The sequence below is a fragment of the Perca flavescens genome, chromosome 7 (assembly GCF_004354835.1).
Source record: "Perca flavescens isolate YP-PL-M2 chromosome 7, PFLA_1.0, whole genome shotgun sequence".
In the NCBI taxonomy this organism is placed as follows: domain Eukaryota; kingdom Metazoa; phylum Chordata; class Actinopteri; order Perciformes; family Percidae; genus Perca; species Perca flavescens.
Genome location: NC_041337.1, coordinates 32,329,966 through 32,349,139, shown reverse-complemented (window position 1 = coordinate 32,349,139; position 19,174 = coordinate 32,329,966). Strand labels below are relative to the sequence as shown.

The 19,174-nt window shown below is 41.2% G+C and overlaps 1 protein-coding gene across 2 annotated transcripts; it reads right to left on the bottom strand.

Annotated features, from left to right (window-relative positions):
• Positions 1-190: 190 nt before the first annotated feature.
• tm9sf4 (transmembrane 9 superfamily protein member 4) lies at positions 191-18,937 on the bottom strand. 2 transcript variants are annotated; one of them, XM_028583756.1, is made up of 18 exons: positions 18,847-18,937; positions 15,358-15,468; positions 12,444-12,543; positions 12,126-12,282; positions 11,118-11,262; positions 10,908-11,031; positions 8,808-8,929; positions 7,723-7,834; positions 6,454-6,524; positions 6,154-6,286; positions 5,045-5,126; positions 4,886-4,961; positions 4,437-4,520; positions 3,940-4,115; positions 3,734-3,797; positions 3,412-3,531; positions 2,747-2,836; positions 191-581 (listed from the first exon to the last, which is right to left on the bottom strand). In XM_028583756.1, the coding sequence occupies exons 1-18, from the start codon at positions 18,862-18,864 to the stop codon at positions 432-434; spliced, it is 1,935 nt and encodes a 644-aa protein (XP_028439557.1). In that variant the 5' UTR covers positions 18,865-18,937; the 3' UTR covers positions 191-431. The 2 variants fall into 2 exon arrangements, with proteins under 2 accessions (XP_028439557.1, XP_028439556.1); XM_028583755.1 differs by lacking the exon at positions 18,847-18,937 and adding an exon at positions 17,912-17,959.
• Between the last annotated feature and the right edge of the window lie 237 nt (positions 18,938-19,174).

Below are 19,174 nucleotides of genomic sequence, written 5' to 3'. Positions count from 1 at the left end.
TGTGCAAGATGAAAACAGCAGGAGACATTCACCGTCCCATCAGATAATTCCCTCTGAGTCTCTGTCCTGGAAAAAGGAGGGAGGATAGAAGAGAGACACAGAGAGAGAGAGAGAGAGAGAGAGAGAGAGAGAGAGAGAGAGAGAGAGAGACACACACACACACACACACACACACACACACACACACACACACACACACACAGCGGGTTTAGCTCTGCCATCCTGCTGTTCTTAACCATGAGGCCAGTGGGTGGGGCTGTTGCACCATAAAAAGAACCCCTCTTGATCCCCCCTACACACAAGTCAGTGCTTGTTTGACATCAAGAATTAAAAAATATATACATTAAAAAAAAAAACTGAATGGGACAAAAAATAAAGTAACAACCAACCAAAAAAAAATAAGAAAAGACAACAGCAGCAACAGTGACGACTCAGTCGATCTTGACTGCAGCATAGATTTTCCTGATGAACATGTAGGCCGCGTAGAAGCCGATCGTGCCCGTGAGCAGCCAGAACGACAGGACCATCAGGGCCGTGTAGCCGAAATACAAGAGGGAGGGGATGAACTCCACAATGTCCAACTGGGGAGAAATGAAGAGAAGAGGAATCCATTTCAATGCGCTGTGCATTTGCCATCTTATTTAGTTTTTTTTTTTGGTATTCACTTTTCTATTAAGTTGGCGGACTTGCAAGAGATTTAAAAAAAAAAACAAATCAGCAGAGGACGAGATATTCTGACTTTAAGGACACGGAATACATTACATTGCAGACGTCATCTAGCTAGCTAGCTATCATTCAGACAGAGGTCTCTATTATGTTAATGTTTGTTTCGGGTTGGGTACCGAAATCTGTACTTTTTTGGGACACACACACACACACACACACACACACACACACACACGTTTGTTGACGTCACGGCAATGCCAGTGTTCGCCGCAATATAATATTAATGTCGAGCCTAGGGCGGCCGCGGTGCAGTTACACCTCCTCTGGGCCACGCAGGCACACCAGTCTTCTCTTTGCCCTGGTGATAGACTGACAGGCTTATTAGATTTAATGGGTTGTAGGAATGGGTTTGGGTGGGGAGAGGGAGGTGTTTTACTTTGTGTGGTGTGTAAAATCTTCTAAATAAATAATTAAATGTTGTAAGTAAATGTTATTACAGAGGGAAAAGGTACCGTTGGGTACCAGAAGCAAATTTCAGGTACCGGAAAAAATGTGAACGGTACCCAGCCCTATTTCGGTTTTATTCAGACATAAGAGAACAGTTACAGAAAATGAAAAGACGGAGCGGTGTCACCGCTGAGAACAGCCATTAGTTGCCAAGTAATGGCATGAGGAGAGAGGAGTGTTTCTCCTCTTTAACAAGTAGGGTCGGGGTATCGTTTGTATTTTTACGATTCCGATGCTGAACCGGTACTTTTAAAACGATTCCGATTCCTAAACAGATTCTTGAAAAACTGAAAAATGACATCAAAGATGTAATATGTTTACTAGCGATCACGTGCAGTGAATGGTTAATATGCCTTTACGTCCATTTTGGTGGGTGTTTGGTGTTTTTTGCCCCCAAAGTCACCTTCCAGGCAGCGCGGCAACGGTTATGTTTAGGGTTAAGGTTCGGGTTAGCTGCCTGGAAGGCAACGTTGGAGGCAAAAAACACCATTGAGCGTTTTGGTGAGCCCAGAGGGAAAATATGGCATTTTAAAAGTAGCCTACCTTTACGGTAGTTAGCTGTAGGTAGACTACAGAGAAAGTGAGATATTTTTACGTAGGTTTCGAGTAAGTCACAGAGAGAAAATATTTCAGTCGACACATTAAGTGGAACCGAAATGAGGAACCGAAATTTGGCGTTCTAATCCGGTCCGATTCCTACCGGTTGCGTAGGAACCGGTTCCATAGTGGAACCGGGTTTTAGTACCCAACCCTATTAACAAGCTGCATCCCTGACGGCTTTCACATCTCGCGTTGCCATTGAAGCAAGACCCCCCCACCACTCAAAAATGGGGTTTTCTATGTGTTACTTCAGTTGGATGTTTGAGCTTCACTGTGCAGCATGATGTGTGTGCAGAGTTTGACACTAGAAGGCTGTTTTCACATCTGTCTCACCTTAAAACTCAACACATGCACTTACAACTGGATTTTGTGGAATTGCAACTAACAGTATGCAACTTAAAGTGTGATGTGCAGACGTCAAGCCTCCAGTGCACTTTTTAGTCAAGCAGGAGACATCCTTCAGTGAAATATTCATAGATTCAGGAGTTTTTGAATAACGGAAAACAAATAGACTGAGATTTCCAACAAGGTGATAAACCGTTATCACTCATGAAATGTATTTAGGGGATCTTAAATCCCCATCATGAGCACTAGTCACGCTTAACCCTACTTCTCACAGTGAATCCATGAATATATATTTGCAACTTAATATCACACTCTGTTAAATGCCCTCCTCTTTCAAAATCAATGCATCTAGTATATACTGAAGGTTTTCTATCAAATATTTGAAGTCTCTGGCCTAACTCAGAATAACCCTGATGATGTATCAGAGATACTAATTATTTCATTCAATGAGTGCCATTAAGACAAACTCACGGGACAACATGTGCCATCAATTCAATGATTACTACAAGTAATAATAGTAGGTCCAATTAAAACCCAATGATTTCTTCAGCTGCCATCTTCTTGGCTGCAGTGGAAACAAAGAAGATCCTGTTGACTGAAATGTCTCAAACAGCCTCAGGGCCTTTACCTTGTTGACAAAGTAGAAGACGGCGTAAATGAGGACGTAGAACGCCGAGCCTCCTGAAACCAGAAAGGTTCTCCACCACCACCGGTAATCCTGGTTGAAGGGAGAAACGGAAAAAACAGATGATGGAGATATGGTTCTGGCAGAAGCAGTAGGTATGTTTACTGCTGGACACACAAACAGGCACAGGCACACACACACAAGAAACTTTTATAAAGCACACGACATTACGTATGTTAGCTTAATTTACAGACATATAGTTAGGCAAAACCATTTGGCCATTTGGATATTTGACTTTGTAACAAAATGCTTGCTTGCAAACGTAATGTCGGAGATAACGTTAGCGTAGTGTCAGGCTCCCGCGGTCTTCCCATTCTCTCGGATTTTTCCTCCTGTCGGTGTTCACTTTTGTCTTCATAAAAGCTGTTTTTCAGATCAGCAGCGTATTACCTAACTAAACTTTAAAACTTAAGTCATGTGTTATTTTCCTTGTTGGTAGTGAATATAGCCACACAGCAGCTTTTAGGCATTTTTTTCTGTTGCTGCTAGCAGATGAAATTAACGAGGAGGCACCTTCAATACAAGTAAAGGGAGAGCGGCTTTCATGCTTTGTAAAGTAGTGGAATGCAGCACTTATGTGTATTCACACCTAGCCTAAATGAACTTACCTCCGCACAGAGCTGGAAATAAACCATAACAATGCTGATCTGAGAGCAGGAGACCACCAAGATGATGAAGACCAGAAACAGGAAGCCAAAGAGGTAATAGAACTGATTCTCCCAGATGGCCTGTAGAGAGAGAGACACACAGACACACACACACACACACACACACACACACACACACACACACACACACACACACACACACACACACACACACAGACACAGACACACAGACACACACACCTTGTGTGAGGACATTGAAAGAAGAGGTGATCTGGCTTTTGAATCGATCACTACACATTTAGAGCAGAGCAGTTGTACTCACGCTGAAGATGAAGAAGAGCTCGATGAACATGGCACCGAATGGCAGGATCCCGGCCATCAGGATTCTAGTGGAGAGAAAATCTAACTTTTTGATCTCAAGAAAGCATGCCTTAACTCGACATTTTAAAGCCTACACTACAGACCGTCGGCCATCCCAGTCAATGGCCACAGATTAAAAGCAGATTGTTGGATTGGTTAAACACTCACCCTACAAACTTGTTCATGTACCAGCGCTGCTCTGGGACCTGCCGAGGGATCTGGTTGGTGCGTACTGGGTTATCATACGGCTGTTTGCGGAAGCCAAAGTAGTAGCCCAGGTAGACCAAGGGCATGGAGATACCGAACCACATACACAGCAGGGCCAGCATGGTGGTGAAAGGAACCTAGAGTGGTGAGAGAAGACAGCAGGGACACAAGAAATAAAAGGAAGATGTTTAACAATCCATGTGACTGTATTTGTAAGTGGAATATCTTTTTTATATTTCTTTTCTCAAACGTTACATAGTCTCACTTTACTATGTTAAAAGTGATTCAGGGTCTTTCCTTTAAACAAAGTTTTACAAGTGATCTGTTACAACTGGTATATTAAGGTCACTATTACAATAATGTAATTATCCTTCTTGCTGGCTTGTTCCCTAATTTGCTGTGAATGTTCGCTGAATGCATGCATTTTAAACAAGGTGTTTCTGTGTTAGGATACTCACTGCCCCGGAGGAGTGTTCTCCCCAGATGAAACAGTTGAGGATGAAGCAGATTCCAAAAACAACGGCAGGATACAACGTTGCTGTCTACAGGGGGAGACACAACCAACAACCTGAGCCTCTCTGTTCACAGCAACACTTCTTTCATTTCAAACCTTTATTTTAAACTCGGGGCCCACTGAGGGAGAACCTGACTCCCACTTCAACAACTACACAATAACATTTCAATGACAACAGATAAAACGTTTAAACAATCAAAAGAGCAGACAAGAGTCATAGAAGTCATTTATCAAGGCCTAACATTGAAAGATGGGGGAGAGACCAATTTTCTCAATTCAATCTCAGATTCAATCTTCAATCGCAGAACTCCAAACATTGGGTATGTATCATTTAAAAATAAGCAGATGTACGAACGCAGGAGTGATGAGAGCTTTAGTTGATTATTGACTTACACAAAATGCTCCTTTCCTCCACCGATGGCCCTTGAGTGTACGGTACAGTCTGCCAGCAAAGTAGCCACCAAATACACTGGAAAGAATTTGAAAATAGCTTAATTCCGGAGTCTTTGGGATTCTCTAAATGAGGATTAGAAGGATGAATATGGCTCTTACCCCATGAACATGAAGAGGAAGCAGGCAGTGGTCATCAAGGCTCCTCTACTGGATGGAGACAGCATGCCCAACATGGCAACAACTAGGACATACACACAGGAGCATGGAGGAGCAGGTGGTTAGAACATTTCATAGATTGCAATGACAATCGCGCATTGTGTTACACAAAGTCATCTGTATATTTCCAGTTTTCCGCAGTAACCTAATTTTGGAGATCCTATGTAAATAAGAAACACTGCTGGAACGCTTTCTTGGCTGGGCCTGTGAATTCTTGGGAGTCTCCTCTGGTTGCCTGGCAACCTCACTGTGCTGACAAGATTCCAGGAAGTCACTGCGCATTCGTCTGGACAATAACTCATAACATCTAATGTCAAACACCACATGAGGTAACTGGAGTAGTCTGGTGAATATGAAGCATAGAACGTCTCAATCATTAAAACACATTGACCTAATTTTGGTTTGAAATGTATTTGTGTGCATGTTAACGTTAAGACCGTTGTACTCCTTCAGACAAAGCCCGTCGAGCGGTTGTCCATGGGCTGCAGACGCATTTCATTTTTGTTTCTGCATATTTTGGCCTTTCATATACTTATCTTGGCTGCATCATATCTGTAGGTTAACGTGAATGTGAGCCCTAGCACCATGGGAACATTCCTTTGACCCAATTTTACCTCATGATTTAGCCTGTGAATGCATGATGGGAAAAGAACCTTGTGGTCTAAGGCCGAGTGACCACATAGTGTTTTATTCTGAGTGCAGGGTCTTTTTTACAGAGGGCTCCTTCTTTTTTGCAAACTCTTTGCATCGACTGTTTGGCACGTATGATTAATACGGTCACACGACGCTTACAGGCTGTGTACAGATGACAAGTAGATGGAGTGGATTGCAAAACAGAGGAAGAAAGCGCAAAAGGGCAAAGAGAACAGACAGGCCAGAGAAAACGACAGAAAGTGTATCAAGTTTGGGATCCTTTCAAGCTGTAACAAAACAAAAGCCTCTGTTGACGTAGCGTTAAGTTAACCTAGGTAACGTTAATGTCGTCGTCATAGAAACAAATTCCACAGGATGAAGCACTTGCCAGCGCCAGAGAAAAAAGAAAACAAACTCACAGATGACGATGAGGATCATGCAAAAGAGCTGGATCCCGGAGCCCAGCAGAGAGCTGAGGATCATGGGATATTGAGGCGGCCTGAAGACATCACCGTGGACATTCTTCCATCCTGACTCCTCCATGGTGTCCTCCTGGTTAGATAGAGAAAAGTGTGGTCAAGTGCCTGGAATATACTGATTTATTAAACGTCAAGAGCCCAAGTTGATTTCAGTTACACTTGAATCAAATCATTCTATACAATTTCTCAAAGACATATGCGTTCTTTCCCCCAAGGACTTGTCGGTGTGTATTTTCTTACGATGTCATCCTCTCTGTTGTAGTTAGCAATGTCCTTTCTCAAGGTCCTGATAATGATCATACTCAGAATACCTGAAAGGGAAAAGGCGGGAAACGAGAAGGATGTCAGTCAACTTCGAAAGACAGACATGTCAACATTTTCCATGCTGTGATAAAACTATAGATTTTGTAAATATGACATAATATATAGAGTTTAAGGGTGTCACGATTTTGATTTTAATTTGAAATTGACCGAAATTAAGTCACAATCTTGAACTACAAATAAAAAAAAATGGAATCGCTGATGCTGCCACGCCCCCATGTCACGTCCGGTCGGCTTGTCAAGCGAGAAAAAAAAAAAACGCGTGTTGTAGTGCTGCGAGTTAAACTCCTTTAACTTAGCTACAGCCAGTCAAAAGATAGCATGGCAACCGCAGATGCAGGAGACCCATCGACAGAACTTGAACCCCCTCCTCTATTAGTATTTTGGATTTCCAGTGAGTGACAACACCGTTTAGTATCAATGCCATTAGCATCGTGGCTAACAATATTGTTACTTTATTTTTTGTCAAATCGTTTCGGCTCTGCTTTCTAACATGATGTCATTGTGCTAATAACCGAGCACCGTTAGCCTTTACAAACGACCTGCTTCACTACACTTGTTAGATAATGTTTCATTACAGAGTTCTCTGTTGATTTGGGTTTGTCGCCGTGTGCTCATGGTGGGAAATGAATGTAAACCAAGAGCGGCATGTCGGAAATGCAATGCGCTGTGACGTAGGTCTCCTTCAAGGCCAGACTAATGTTGGAAGTCCCTCTAGTGGACAGAATATGTAACAACAACCACATGCTTATATAAGCATTGACAATGCATAAGCCTGAGTAGTGTAGTACATATTAATAACTCGCTGTATTTGAGCATTAAATCTTCGAATAATGGCATAGAAACCTTTGCTTAAAAAAAATAAAAATCGAGAATTGAATCAAACTATGACCCTAGAATCGAAAATGTAATCGCATCGAGGATTTGGAGAATCGTGACACCCCAATTAGATATACATCACATTTACAAGCTTTAAAAGTTTCAAGAGTTTCCAGGGAAGCGTAAACAAAGCACAAGGCCGATGCTATGGGTTACACTTTCTTCAATTGAAGGCCATGTTTGACATTAAATCTGTATTCACTCATTTTCTGCCATGGGCCTAATGACCTACAGTACTTTCTTGTGTTGACATGGACATTCAAGAGGTGACAGTTGCGCTGAGCAGGATTTGTCAAAGATTTAACATACCAGACAGGAAGAAGACGACCACCACAGAGTTGACAATGGAGAACCAGTGAATTTGGACATCGCTCATGGTCAGGTACGTGTCCCATCGAGACGCCCATTTCACCTCGCTCTCCTGCACAGAGGAGAGAAGAAGCTCAGCAGCCCTTCCTCTACATGTATCTAGCTTTTATTCAACCCCTCAACCTAGAAAACTGACTGAATTTTATCACCTGACCTTGTTTGCTTTGAAATTAATAAACCTGAACATTTCCAACTGCAATCTGTAAGTATTTGGACCGTCACGCATTTTCCTGACATCACATGATCACAAAGATAAAAATGAATTAACATGTTTTAATTTCAAACTAATCCTTAAATCCTGCATGTTAAATACAACAATTTGGTAGCCTGGAAATCCAGACCCAAACCTGAAAGATTAAGGGTCTGGCACTGAGTAATGAAAATGGCCCAACTCGAGGGGCGGCTCCAAGCATGCATTTGAAAATCTCACTGCACAAAATTGGATAATACTACGATCAATCACAACAATACACAGGGTGACGTATCCAGAGCCCCATACGCTACCAGCGGAGCTAACTGCTAGATTAAACTCTTGCCGTATCCGGTCGGCAAAACAGCAAAAAACTTCCTTCTTGCAAAAGAACGATTCGAGCGCCGTCTTCTGTTCCTCTTTTAGATAAATAGCCAGGTCTAACTCGTTCATCTGTAGCCATCTTGCAATGTTTACTAATGACTTTGACGTCGCAGCGCGGTCTTCATCCGTTTAGCTCGCCTCTGGCCCGCCTATATCAGATACACCGATGTGATTGGTGCAGCTCGGCTACAAGGGCATAGTTAATGAGCATCATTACTGAATGCCAGAGTGACTTGCTGAGCAAATTCAAATTGTGCTCTCGCAAGAACTCCGGATTTCCAGGGTAGCAATTTGGGTGGTTTTACGAAGTTATTCACGGCTGTGGATCAGGTGGGAGAGCTGTCGCCTAATAATCACCTCTAACAGTTGCCTCGTGTATTAATGTGTGTGAATGGTGAATGCCGCGTGTAATATATAAAAGCACTTGAGAATCCATGCAGCAATCACTGACCTCCCAGTGGACAGAGTAGGTGAAGAGGACCTCATTCTCCTTGGTCGGGTCAATCTCCTGTGGCGAAGAGCCACTGGCCTCGGGCAAGGTGCAAGTCCTCTTACTTTCCTCAGCCTTCAGATCTGAGAATAAATACAGAGGAAGCATTACAAGAAGTGAGGGACTTTACAGTCCACTACACCACAGTTTTATAAATCGTTTGTCATTTCCAAGCATTTGTCACACAAATATGGTTGTTTTTCTAGCACACACCCTGAACTTCAAGGATTAAGGCTGGTTTGGTAAAAAGCACAACACCACAAGCACAATACGAGCCTAAACAGGTTAATAAAAGAAAAACTGAAGTATTAAATGACCTTTGAATACTACATGGGGAAATATGCTGGTCAAAGGTCCTTGCACACTGAGTCCGAAAATTTTGTTACAAAATAAGTAAGACCTCACGCTGTGTCAGTCATGTTTACACACTGCCATCAGGAGGAGGATGATGATGATGATGATGATGAGGGGAATGGAAGAAGGGAATATGAGACACACACAGAAAAAGAAGAGCAACAGTGTAGAGATGGAGACAGAGAGCAAGGGCAGCGCAACTCTTTCAGGTAGCCGAGCACTGGAACACGCAGGCAGAGAGGACAGAGAGAGAGAGGTGTAACTATCAACGGAGAGAAGCGAGGGATGAAAGGAGGGAGAAGGAGAGAGAGGCAGAGTGACAACAACGTCACATTCTGTATTGTTTTTGAGAAATTTTTTGTAAAATAGATTCATTTTTATTTTTTATTTAACCTTAATTTAACCAGGTAGGCCATTGAGAACCGGTTCTCATTTGCAACAGCGACCTGGCTAAGAAAAGCATAAGCCGTAAGACAACATACAGTTTCACATTGAATACAATAAAAGAATACAGAATACAATAGGCTACATAAAGTGCAGATTAAGTTGGCATTACAAAGCCGGCACAAAGTGAGGTGTAGTAAGTCGATGGATATGCGAAAGTGATACAGTAATAACACAATATACATGAATATATAACACTGCTGAGATGTAGTAAAGAGTGAAAAAACAAAACAGAACAAAAATTTGTGATCTAGTTGGTGATGAAGATCAGTTATAATGCAATATATATGAATAGACAGTCTATATAAATGCTGAAATGTAGTGAAGAGTAGATATAGTATACAGTTAGTGCAAGTTGTGGTCTAGTTAGTGATGTAGATCAGTAATAACACAGTAAACATGACTAGAATCTATGTCTATGTAAATGCTGAATGTAGTAAAGAGTCAATGTACATACATTGATATGCATCGGATTCAGTGTGCAAGGTTTCTGTGCGTGACACATTTTTAGGAAGACAGATACGAAAAAAACGCACACGAAAATGTTTGACTCAGTGAGCAAGGACCTTAAGAGTGAATATAAAAGTCCCCTTCTTAGTCAACAATTTTATCTTTACTGGCCACTCGGGGCGTTGAAATTAATCACTGCATAGTGATGCAGACTTTGACGATTCTGCATCGATGTAGTGACAGACCATAATCGATTTGCCTACTGCTTGTAGATTTTCCGCTCGGTGCTTTTTCTTTTGTTTCTGCCTTTTGTCTGTGTTCAGACGCTCAATGGCGTTTTAAGCCCCCACCGTTGACTTCAAGGCAGCGCTGCGACCGTCGACTTCAAGGCACCTAACCCTTACCCTTGCCTAACCCTAGTGCCTTCCATGCAGCACTGCCTGGAAGAAAATGTTGGGGGCTTCAAACACCTGTTCAGACTCTGCTACATTCAGGAAGTGTCTTTTTCAAGAGCAGATACAATAAAAAAGGTCAATAAAATGTGTTGAATGTGCTTGAATTTGTCGATGAAAACCATGCATAGCAATATATAATAATATTGAGATGACGCATTGTGATATCGAAATGATTCCAATCGTTGAAAGGATGACCGTAATCAAATTGAATCGTGAGACCAGTGAAGATTCACACCCCGACTGGCCACTTTGGAGGCAACACTTGTGTTTCTTCCTTCTATTCAAATAGTTTTAATCAACGTGGGTCAGAAACATTACATAACATCAAGCTATTCAAAATGAGTGCGTTTAAACCTACCATCTACTTTTACACTTTGGGGCACAACCTCAAATCGCACCACCCTGTAATTGTGAACTTCCACTTCCTCCAGCTTCTCTCTGTGGTAGTACAGGATGAAGGACAGGTGGTTGTGCAGATAAAACTGTGAGGGAGAAGGGGAAAGACACAAAATGAGTATCCTTAAAAAAAAAAATAGCAGGACAGGTACAGATACTGTATAATATCTACCTTGTTGTCGTTGACAAAGCCCAGTCTGTAGCCATGTTCAAACTGGATATCTTTCACCACGTCCTTCTTCTGCTCCTCCTCCCCTGGTGCCTCTCTGTTGGGGTAAAACTCTAACCTGGTGGCAACTGGCAGGTTATCTGCAATACTGAAAAGCACAGGGAGGTGTTCAATCAGTTTTGGTTTGCATATTTAAGTGCTAGAAGGTCAGTGTAACGCTTATCAGTTCAATTTTCTAAGCACAAATGGACATAACCCTAACCCTTGGAAAAACAGAAAAATGGGTTCAAATATCCAATTTTTATCCGCCTTGACAAATTAAAAAATTGGATCTTGAAACTGTTTTTCCAATTTTCTGTTTTTTATTCAGAGAATCAGAAATTGAAAAAGTTGCGTCTGGGCTCCAATTATTCAATACTGCAATGATATTCTCTCCCTCGTTCCACCTATCTAGTCTATCAGTTTTTTTTTTTTTGTCCATATGCAGTTAATGACCAACATATTCCACAAACTAGAGGGAGAGAATACCATTGCAGTATTGATTAATTGGAGCTCAGACGCAATTTTGTAATTTTCTAAATTTCTGATATAATGAATAAAAACAGAAAATTGGAAAAACTGTTTAAAGATCCAATTTTTTAATTTGTTAAGGCGGAAAAAAAAATTTGATATTGGAACCCATTTTTCTGTTTTTCCAAATGTCCGTTTGTGCCTAGAAAATTGAACTGATAAGCGTCACACTGACCCTAGAAAACCAGTTTATCGTAGAGATATAATTGAGAAAAAAAAAAAAAACCTTCCAACTACATTATGCTATGCAAAATACTCACAGAAGAATTGCTTCAATCATTTCTTTACAAATCTGTTTAGCTTTAGACTTATAGAGTCTGGAGTCACTAAACTTTAAAAACTAAAAATATTGTTAAGTATATATTCCTCTTGGCAATAGTTCAATATTAGCATATGGAGGGGGGGGAGGGGTTGTAACAACAGAGAGGAAGGGATGCTCACAGGTGAACATAATACTCCTCCTGGATCCGCTCAGCAACCAGCTTGCTCTCTTCTATGCTGAGCTTTTTCTTGTTGCATACCATCTCACATTTCTTATCCTTGTTCATCTCTACATTGTAGAGTGTATTCACAATACGGTCCCCACGCAATACCTCACCTACAAAAAAGAAAAATTATCAATATATATATTATATATAACACATTGAAGAGTTGGAAGTTAATATTGCTTTTCCTGAATAGGATGAAGTCAAATTAAGTGAGAAATTTCAGGAAACTTTTCCAGACCTCACTCCATCGTGTGAGCAGCAGTCCACTTACCCAGGTTCTCTCCCTTGTAGAAAACGGACTCCGGCTTACAGAAAGGCAGGGAGTAGTATTCATAAGGAAGCTGGGTGCGGGAGCTGGTCAGCTTCACTGCCTGAAAAACAAATGATATGACTTACTGACTGGGTCCCAGATATAGTGATATGCAAAACTATGCTCACAACGACCTGGTCTGACAATGGAAACTGTACTTTGGGTGTGGGCTTTCTAACCAGTACCAATGTTTTTATAAAAAGGGGAACTTCCGGCCAGTTAAACACCTTAAACAAAAATTAGAACTTCCTAATTATGGTGTTGACTGTTGGACACCTGGAAAGGGAAATATTTGTGTTGATAGGTGAATGTCTTTGTGAACATATATCTATTATAATTCTATCTTTTAAATGTGTAAACCAATAGGGTTTAATCATTCACATCCAAATGATTTCCCATTTCCCAAGTAATACAATAACGGGAAAAACTAGTTACATTCCAGGCACAAACCAAATAGGCCCACACGTACAGCATATGTGTGTCACTACAGCAATACGCAAGTCTTTTGTGTAAGCCCTTTACGTCCTCCCACCTGGATGCAATTCCCTGAGTCAGCAGGGATGTAAAAGTCAGAAGCACAAGGTAACTTTCTATTGGCCCATCTATTGAAGGCTCTACCATTTAAACTAGGCTAACACATATGAAATCTCAACATGACAAAATTCCAAATGAAAGCCCACTAAAAAAGTACCCTAATACCAGCAAATACTACACTAATGCGGTCAGGTTGGGAACCTACAGCTTAATGCATATTAGGGATGGGCATTCAATTACATTTTCTTAGTCGATCGTCGGGAGAATTAACAATCAACTATCGATTAATCATTCATATTTTTTTATATTAAAATTCATTATTTATTTAACTTTTTAAGAGTTAAAAATGCAATGAAAATACAGCATGTTTCTTAATTACAAGAAGAAGAACTTGTGGCAGTTAAACTGGAGGTTATAGATATAGATTATAGATATATGCGCTGCGGTGCTCTGAAGCAGCAGAACCTGCAGCTGCGAGCCGGCGTTCTTAAACAGAGACCCTTGTTTGTTCCAAAATAATAAATAAAAAGAATCATGTTAAATAATAACTTAACCAAAAACATAATACTAGATCTGACAGGTTTTGTCAAAATGTAACACAAAACTATCCAAGGCACGGACAAAGCCTAATAACAAAATAACCAGTAGGCTAACTCACATACAACTTCTGCACCAGTCTACTGATTTTTGTTGAGAAAGATAAGCATGTTGACATGATCTGGGGTCTGGCGCGACCGCTATCTGGTGACCGTCAGTCCAGCCGCCCAAAATACCCGCGTCGCCGGGATGCACAGGTCGCCTACCTCCGTGCTAACTTGGCCAGCCCGGGAACCTTATTCCGTTCTCGTAGTGAGTTTCTACCAGTCTGGTGATGGTACGTCGTGACGGAATCAGATATGGTGGTTCCAATATCCATCTCAATGAACTTGCAGGTCCCTTGGGTAATTTTCTCTGCTCGGTGTGCATCGCAGCTCCTCCGTGCTAACGCCGAGTTTATGCTAGGTTGAGACTGAGAGCAGGCTGCACCGCGGCCGCCACCGAAATTAACCAGGGCCGGGTGCACTTTGTTTAGTGGTAGGCTACATCATGTGAGTCGTGGCCGTTTTGTACTTATACACGGCATCTCAGTGTTTGCAGTGAACTAAGTCGTTTTTTTTTTAACTCAAAATGGTCCCACGCCACACTTCGCTGTGTCCTCTTCATGATTACTTTTGAAATCAAAATGGAAGCTCGCAGCCAGGTAACTGAGTATGGAGTCAAATATTGCCCCCGGGTGGTAAAATGTTTAATTGCTGCCATACTGTGAAATTAATTTCATTGCTTCCATTCTCACACTACACAACGCAACCAGCATTAGTTTAATCGATAACAAATTAACGCGACGAAATTCTTAATACTCAATTATCGATCGTCGAGTAATCATGCCCATCCCTAATGCATATTTCTCCTTGTTGCATTTAGTGTTGCTTAAAATATGACCAGTGTTTTTTAAATGTAGATAATAGATAGAAGTCATTTCAAGTGTGAAAGCTGACAGTCAAACCGATCCATGTAGCACTGCTGATGATGCAAGATGAGAGTCACCTGTCCATGAGTTTCCTTTTAGTTCGTACATTTTAATGCATACAGTTCTTGGCTTTTTGGTAAAGGGGGTTCTAAAGACATGCTCCAGAGGGCATTATAAATGTAGAACCCCCTTTTTTTTTTTTTTTTTTTTGTCGTGTATGTGGGACCTGTCTTGAATGAGGACCAGCAATGTGCGGGTAAATAGGGGCGAGGGTGGGAGAGGTGAGCTGATGGTAGGGTGGATTGGGGGGAAGGCAGGTTGGTCAGTATGATCAATAATAAGTATTGAGGGAAGCATAGTATGTAAAAGTAGAGCTGAAATATTGATGAAACTGAGATTCTGAAATGTTTTTGTTTTTTTTACATTGTTGTGGTTTTGCCCTTATTTGAGGTCTTCCTGGTAACCAATCATGATGACCCACAGAAATTAATATTAAAAACAAATTAAAAAAAAAAGAAAGAAAAAAAAAAAGTTCTTGGCTTTTCGGTAATAAGTGAATGGGAAAATTAAAACGCAGCGATCCATTTAATTTCCTGGTCTCGACCAAATGGACCAAAACTACGGACGTGAAAGCAACCTAAAATCCATGTTCTTGGTGTGGGGAGGTGGACACTCACAATATGGTAAGATCAGAAAAAACTCCACAAAGAAAGGCCACAGTTAGGTTAAAACCACGGACCTTCATGGTCAAGGTAATGGTGCTAAACACTGAACGCACATAATAAAACGTTCCTGCTAATAATGAAATGTTGATTAAATTAATTTGACTCTTACCTTAAGATCTACTGTGTCACCTTCGTGGAAGTCCCGGGGAGCAACCCCGGGAACGTAGAAGGGCCGGACAAGAGGCAACGAGGACAACAGCAGCAAGGCCCACCACGTCTCCTGCAACACAGACACAACCAAATATTTCATCACGCAGACAAACACTACATAATATGTTTATATTATGAGATTTCACGGACAGAAGTTTTTGTGTGAGTGTATGCAAGACAAAAACATTTTAAATATAAAGTATTTCATCATGCCATATAAAAAAAGAAAAGTTCTTTAGCCCAGTGGCAAGTGTGTATTTGTTTTTACTAGGGCCCGACGGGGGCCAGTCACAGACTGATGGCAGCATCACTATACAGCCCAATTTTCACAGTTTCTGTGATAACAGAATTATGGACGGAATCGCAAAATTGTGAATTTAAAAAAGCTGTAAGACAGATTCCATAGGGCCGTACATTAAGTTACATGAAGCTAACTGGATATTTGAAAATACAGTAGGACTACGTCTATGTTTCCCACTGTAACTGTAGTAGGGCTGAAAAATGTATCTTTTCAAATCGAAATTTTAATGAATGTGATTAGCTAATCATGAAGACCGCAATTAATCGAATTATCATAATTTATTTAACATGATCGTAGAAGGTGCAACATGTAGATGCTGCTATTGAACTGAGGCATATCAGACATTCCGTGACAGTAAACTGAATATCTTTGAGTTGTGGACAAAACAAGACATCTGTGGACATCATCTTGGGATTTTGGGAAACACTAATCAACATTTTTCGCCATTTTCTGACATTTTAGAGACCAAACAACTAATCGAGAAAAAAAATCCACAGATTAATCGACAATGACAATAATCGTTAGTTGTAGCCCTACTTAAGTAATAAATGTTCTGTGTTTGACTGTTCAATGTTCCACGCTTAGCAAAAGAAAAAAAAACACTTATTGCTGACAATTCATATCTATGTTCTCATCCTTGCATAAGAATATAGAATGGTTTGATGGTGTCTCATGTTATAATGCTCCACTTTTGCTAAACTCTTAAGAAGGAAAACAAAAACAACTGCAAATTGTAATCTTAATATCTGGCAGAAAAATCGCAATTACATTTTTTTTCCCCCAAATCGTGCAGCCCTAAACTGTAGTTTAAAAAACATCTTAAAAATACTTAAAAAAAAAATATTCCCAGCGGCTAAGGCCTGGTGAGGGAAAACCAGGCTTGCACACTGACTTTGTTATAGAGGTGCAGACCATGCCAAGTTATAAGACAAAGAGGATGGATAGTTGCTGTGCACTCATAGCAGAGGGTGCCTCAAGTCTCTTTCAAGAAATCTTCACTGTAACACACCCGAAACTACTTCCTTCCAATTCCTTTGCATGATGTTACTGTACAAACAAATGTGTCAAAGCTTATCTGTCCCAGGTTAATCCCTCACCTGTAAAAGTGTTGTTTTTGTGGGTAAGACAATGTCACATCAAAATGCCTTGCAAAGTCTGGCAGTTAAGGATGCCTGGCTTTCCTCTAAAGGCGCTGACACACCGAGCCGATAATCGGCCGTTGGACAGTCTGGCGAGGTCAGTGACTCGAGTCTGTTCGGTGTGTTCCACACCGTCTGCGTTCATTTTGGCTGATTTGACATGTATAATCGGCGGGGCGGGCACTCCTGGCAGTCAGACTCAATTGACCCATCTGATTGGTGGAGTGCTAACCCGGAAACGGGGAGCAGAATGAGCGTGACTAGAGTCTCTCAAAATCTGACGAAAATCTTTTAAACTGACCTTCGTCGATCTGAAATGAAGACAGATTCAGCAATCGCACGGCCTATTTCTCTCCTAAAATGTTTTCAGAAACACGTTTCGGTGAACTATTTTAGAAAAATCTGAGATCGTATTCTGAACGAGCCGCCATGACAGTCTGGCTTTGAATTGCCGTAGAAACCCGACCGACGTGACGAGTTCGTCCAATCAGCTGCCGGTTTAAATTTTTGGGCAACAATACAGATTAGCGCAGCCTGCTGTTATGGAGACGTATTACGTCTCGGCTCTTTGGTGTGTTCCGAGGCACTTTTTGGACCAACTCAGGGAGACTGATCAGTCCAACTGCCTTTTCTGCCGAGGGTCGGCCGTCTGGTCAGTGTGTCTGCAGCTTTACATTAAACCAAAACTAACATTTCAGTGACTCGCCAAGTTTACCCAGAAACACAATGAGGGCTTTCACATATTGGGATGGGAGAAAATCTTGTTTCCCCCAAAGACATCAATACCAAACACAAAGCCATAGAAACAGAAAAAATAGCTTTACAACAACAATGTTTATGTGGAGTGGGCACACACTTAAACCACAGTTAAATCCAATAAAAAATGTAAATGGACTGCATCTATATACCACTTTAATCCAAATCGCTTTACAATTTACTTCCCATTCGCTCACAAACACCATTGGCAGTAAGCTACCATGCAAAGCACTAGCCTAACCAGAGAGAAAAACTAGGGGCTCAGTGTTTTAATCAATGACATACTTCGAGCCGGGTATCGAAATTTCCCCTTTTACCTGCTGAGCCACAGCCGCCCAAAACTGTGGCATAACGCATGCAACTTGACAGAGCTTAAGCAGCTGTGCCAAGACGAATGGTGGGGAGGAATCTGGGGTGTCCTAATGTGCCAAGCTACAGACAGCCACTCCAGTCAAGAATGTAACGTACTGTGACGTTAGTTGCTACCAAGTGTGTGCCTACATTCTAACTTGAGAGAGGAAGGGGGTACCGTAATTATTGTCTTGGAGACAAAGTTTTTCATTTTGACATCACAGAGTTATTTTCTACCGTTCAAAAAGTATAATAAATGATTAAGAAGTCCACGGGGAGCACATTAATTCCATAGGCATTGGGAGTAATGAATGGTAGCGAAGGAAAGTAGCAAGCGTGGCTTCTGTTATCAGACAGTACCCGAAACAGTTAAATAACATTGACTGTTGTCTTAGTTCACGTTATACGTGTCTTGCTGCTGCTGTCTTCTTGACATCTTTCAGCACTATTAACTAACGTTACACCGACAACAACCTCAAACTGAGCTGTGTGGCAGAGCTGCTAACAGCTAACGTTGAGCCAAAGTTCGGCTAGCTGATTACTCTCGGCTGTACAGCAAATGACAGTCTTTACAACCGAGTGCGTGGCCATTTATACTCTGTCAGCACAGTTACATTTCCTAGAGAAATTATATAAATCAGTTTTTTTTAACCACAGCTCACTGGCAGTCAAGCTAGGTAACGTTAATGATAGCTAGCTAGCTAACTCCAGCAATCAGTTAGCAAATTCGCAAACAGCAGCAAACTCCAGTAAATCCGTAACTAGTTAACCTTAAAAATGTTGATATCGACCAAGGTAGAAATATACTTTGCCACAATTACAACATTGTGTCGGACTTCGTTTGGGAAGACAGTATGAGCGACGTGTAGTTTGAAGAAAAATAGTTCGCTTTTCCACTTACCATAGCCGCGGCCGCCATTTTGAATACGTGTCATTAGTGACGTTGCGGAAGTACTGTGGTTTTTCCTTCGAGCTCGCGGATCAGGGCTTTTTGCCAGAAAGGGTTTTATTTTATGATTTTAATCCAAACCATTATCTTTTCCTAAACTTTACCAAGTAGTTTTGTTGCCTAAACCTACGAAGATTTCTGTCAGAAATTGCTTTTAGGCAGAAAACCCTGAATGCCAACTTTTCCCGTGCGTTTTTTTGATTAGCTTAATTAATAGGCTACATTTTTTTATTAGACACAACCAGATCTAGTAGCCTAGGCTAACAACAGCCTTATGGAA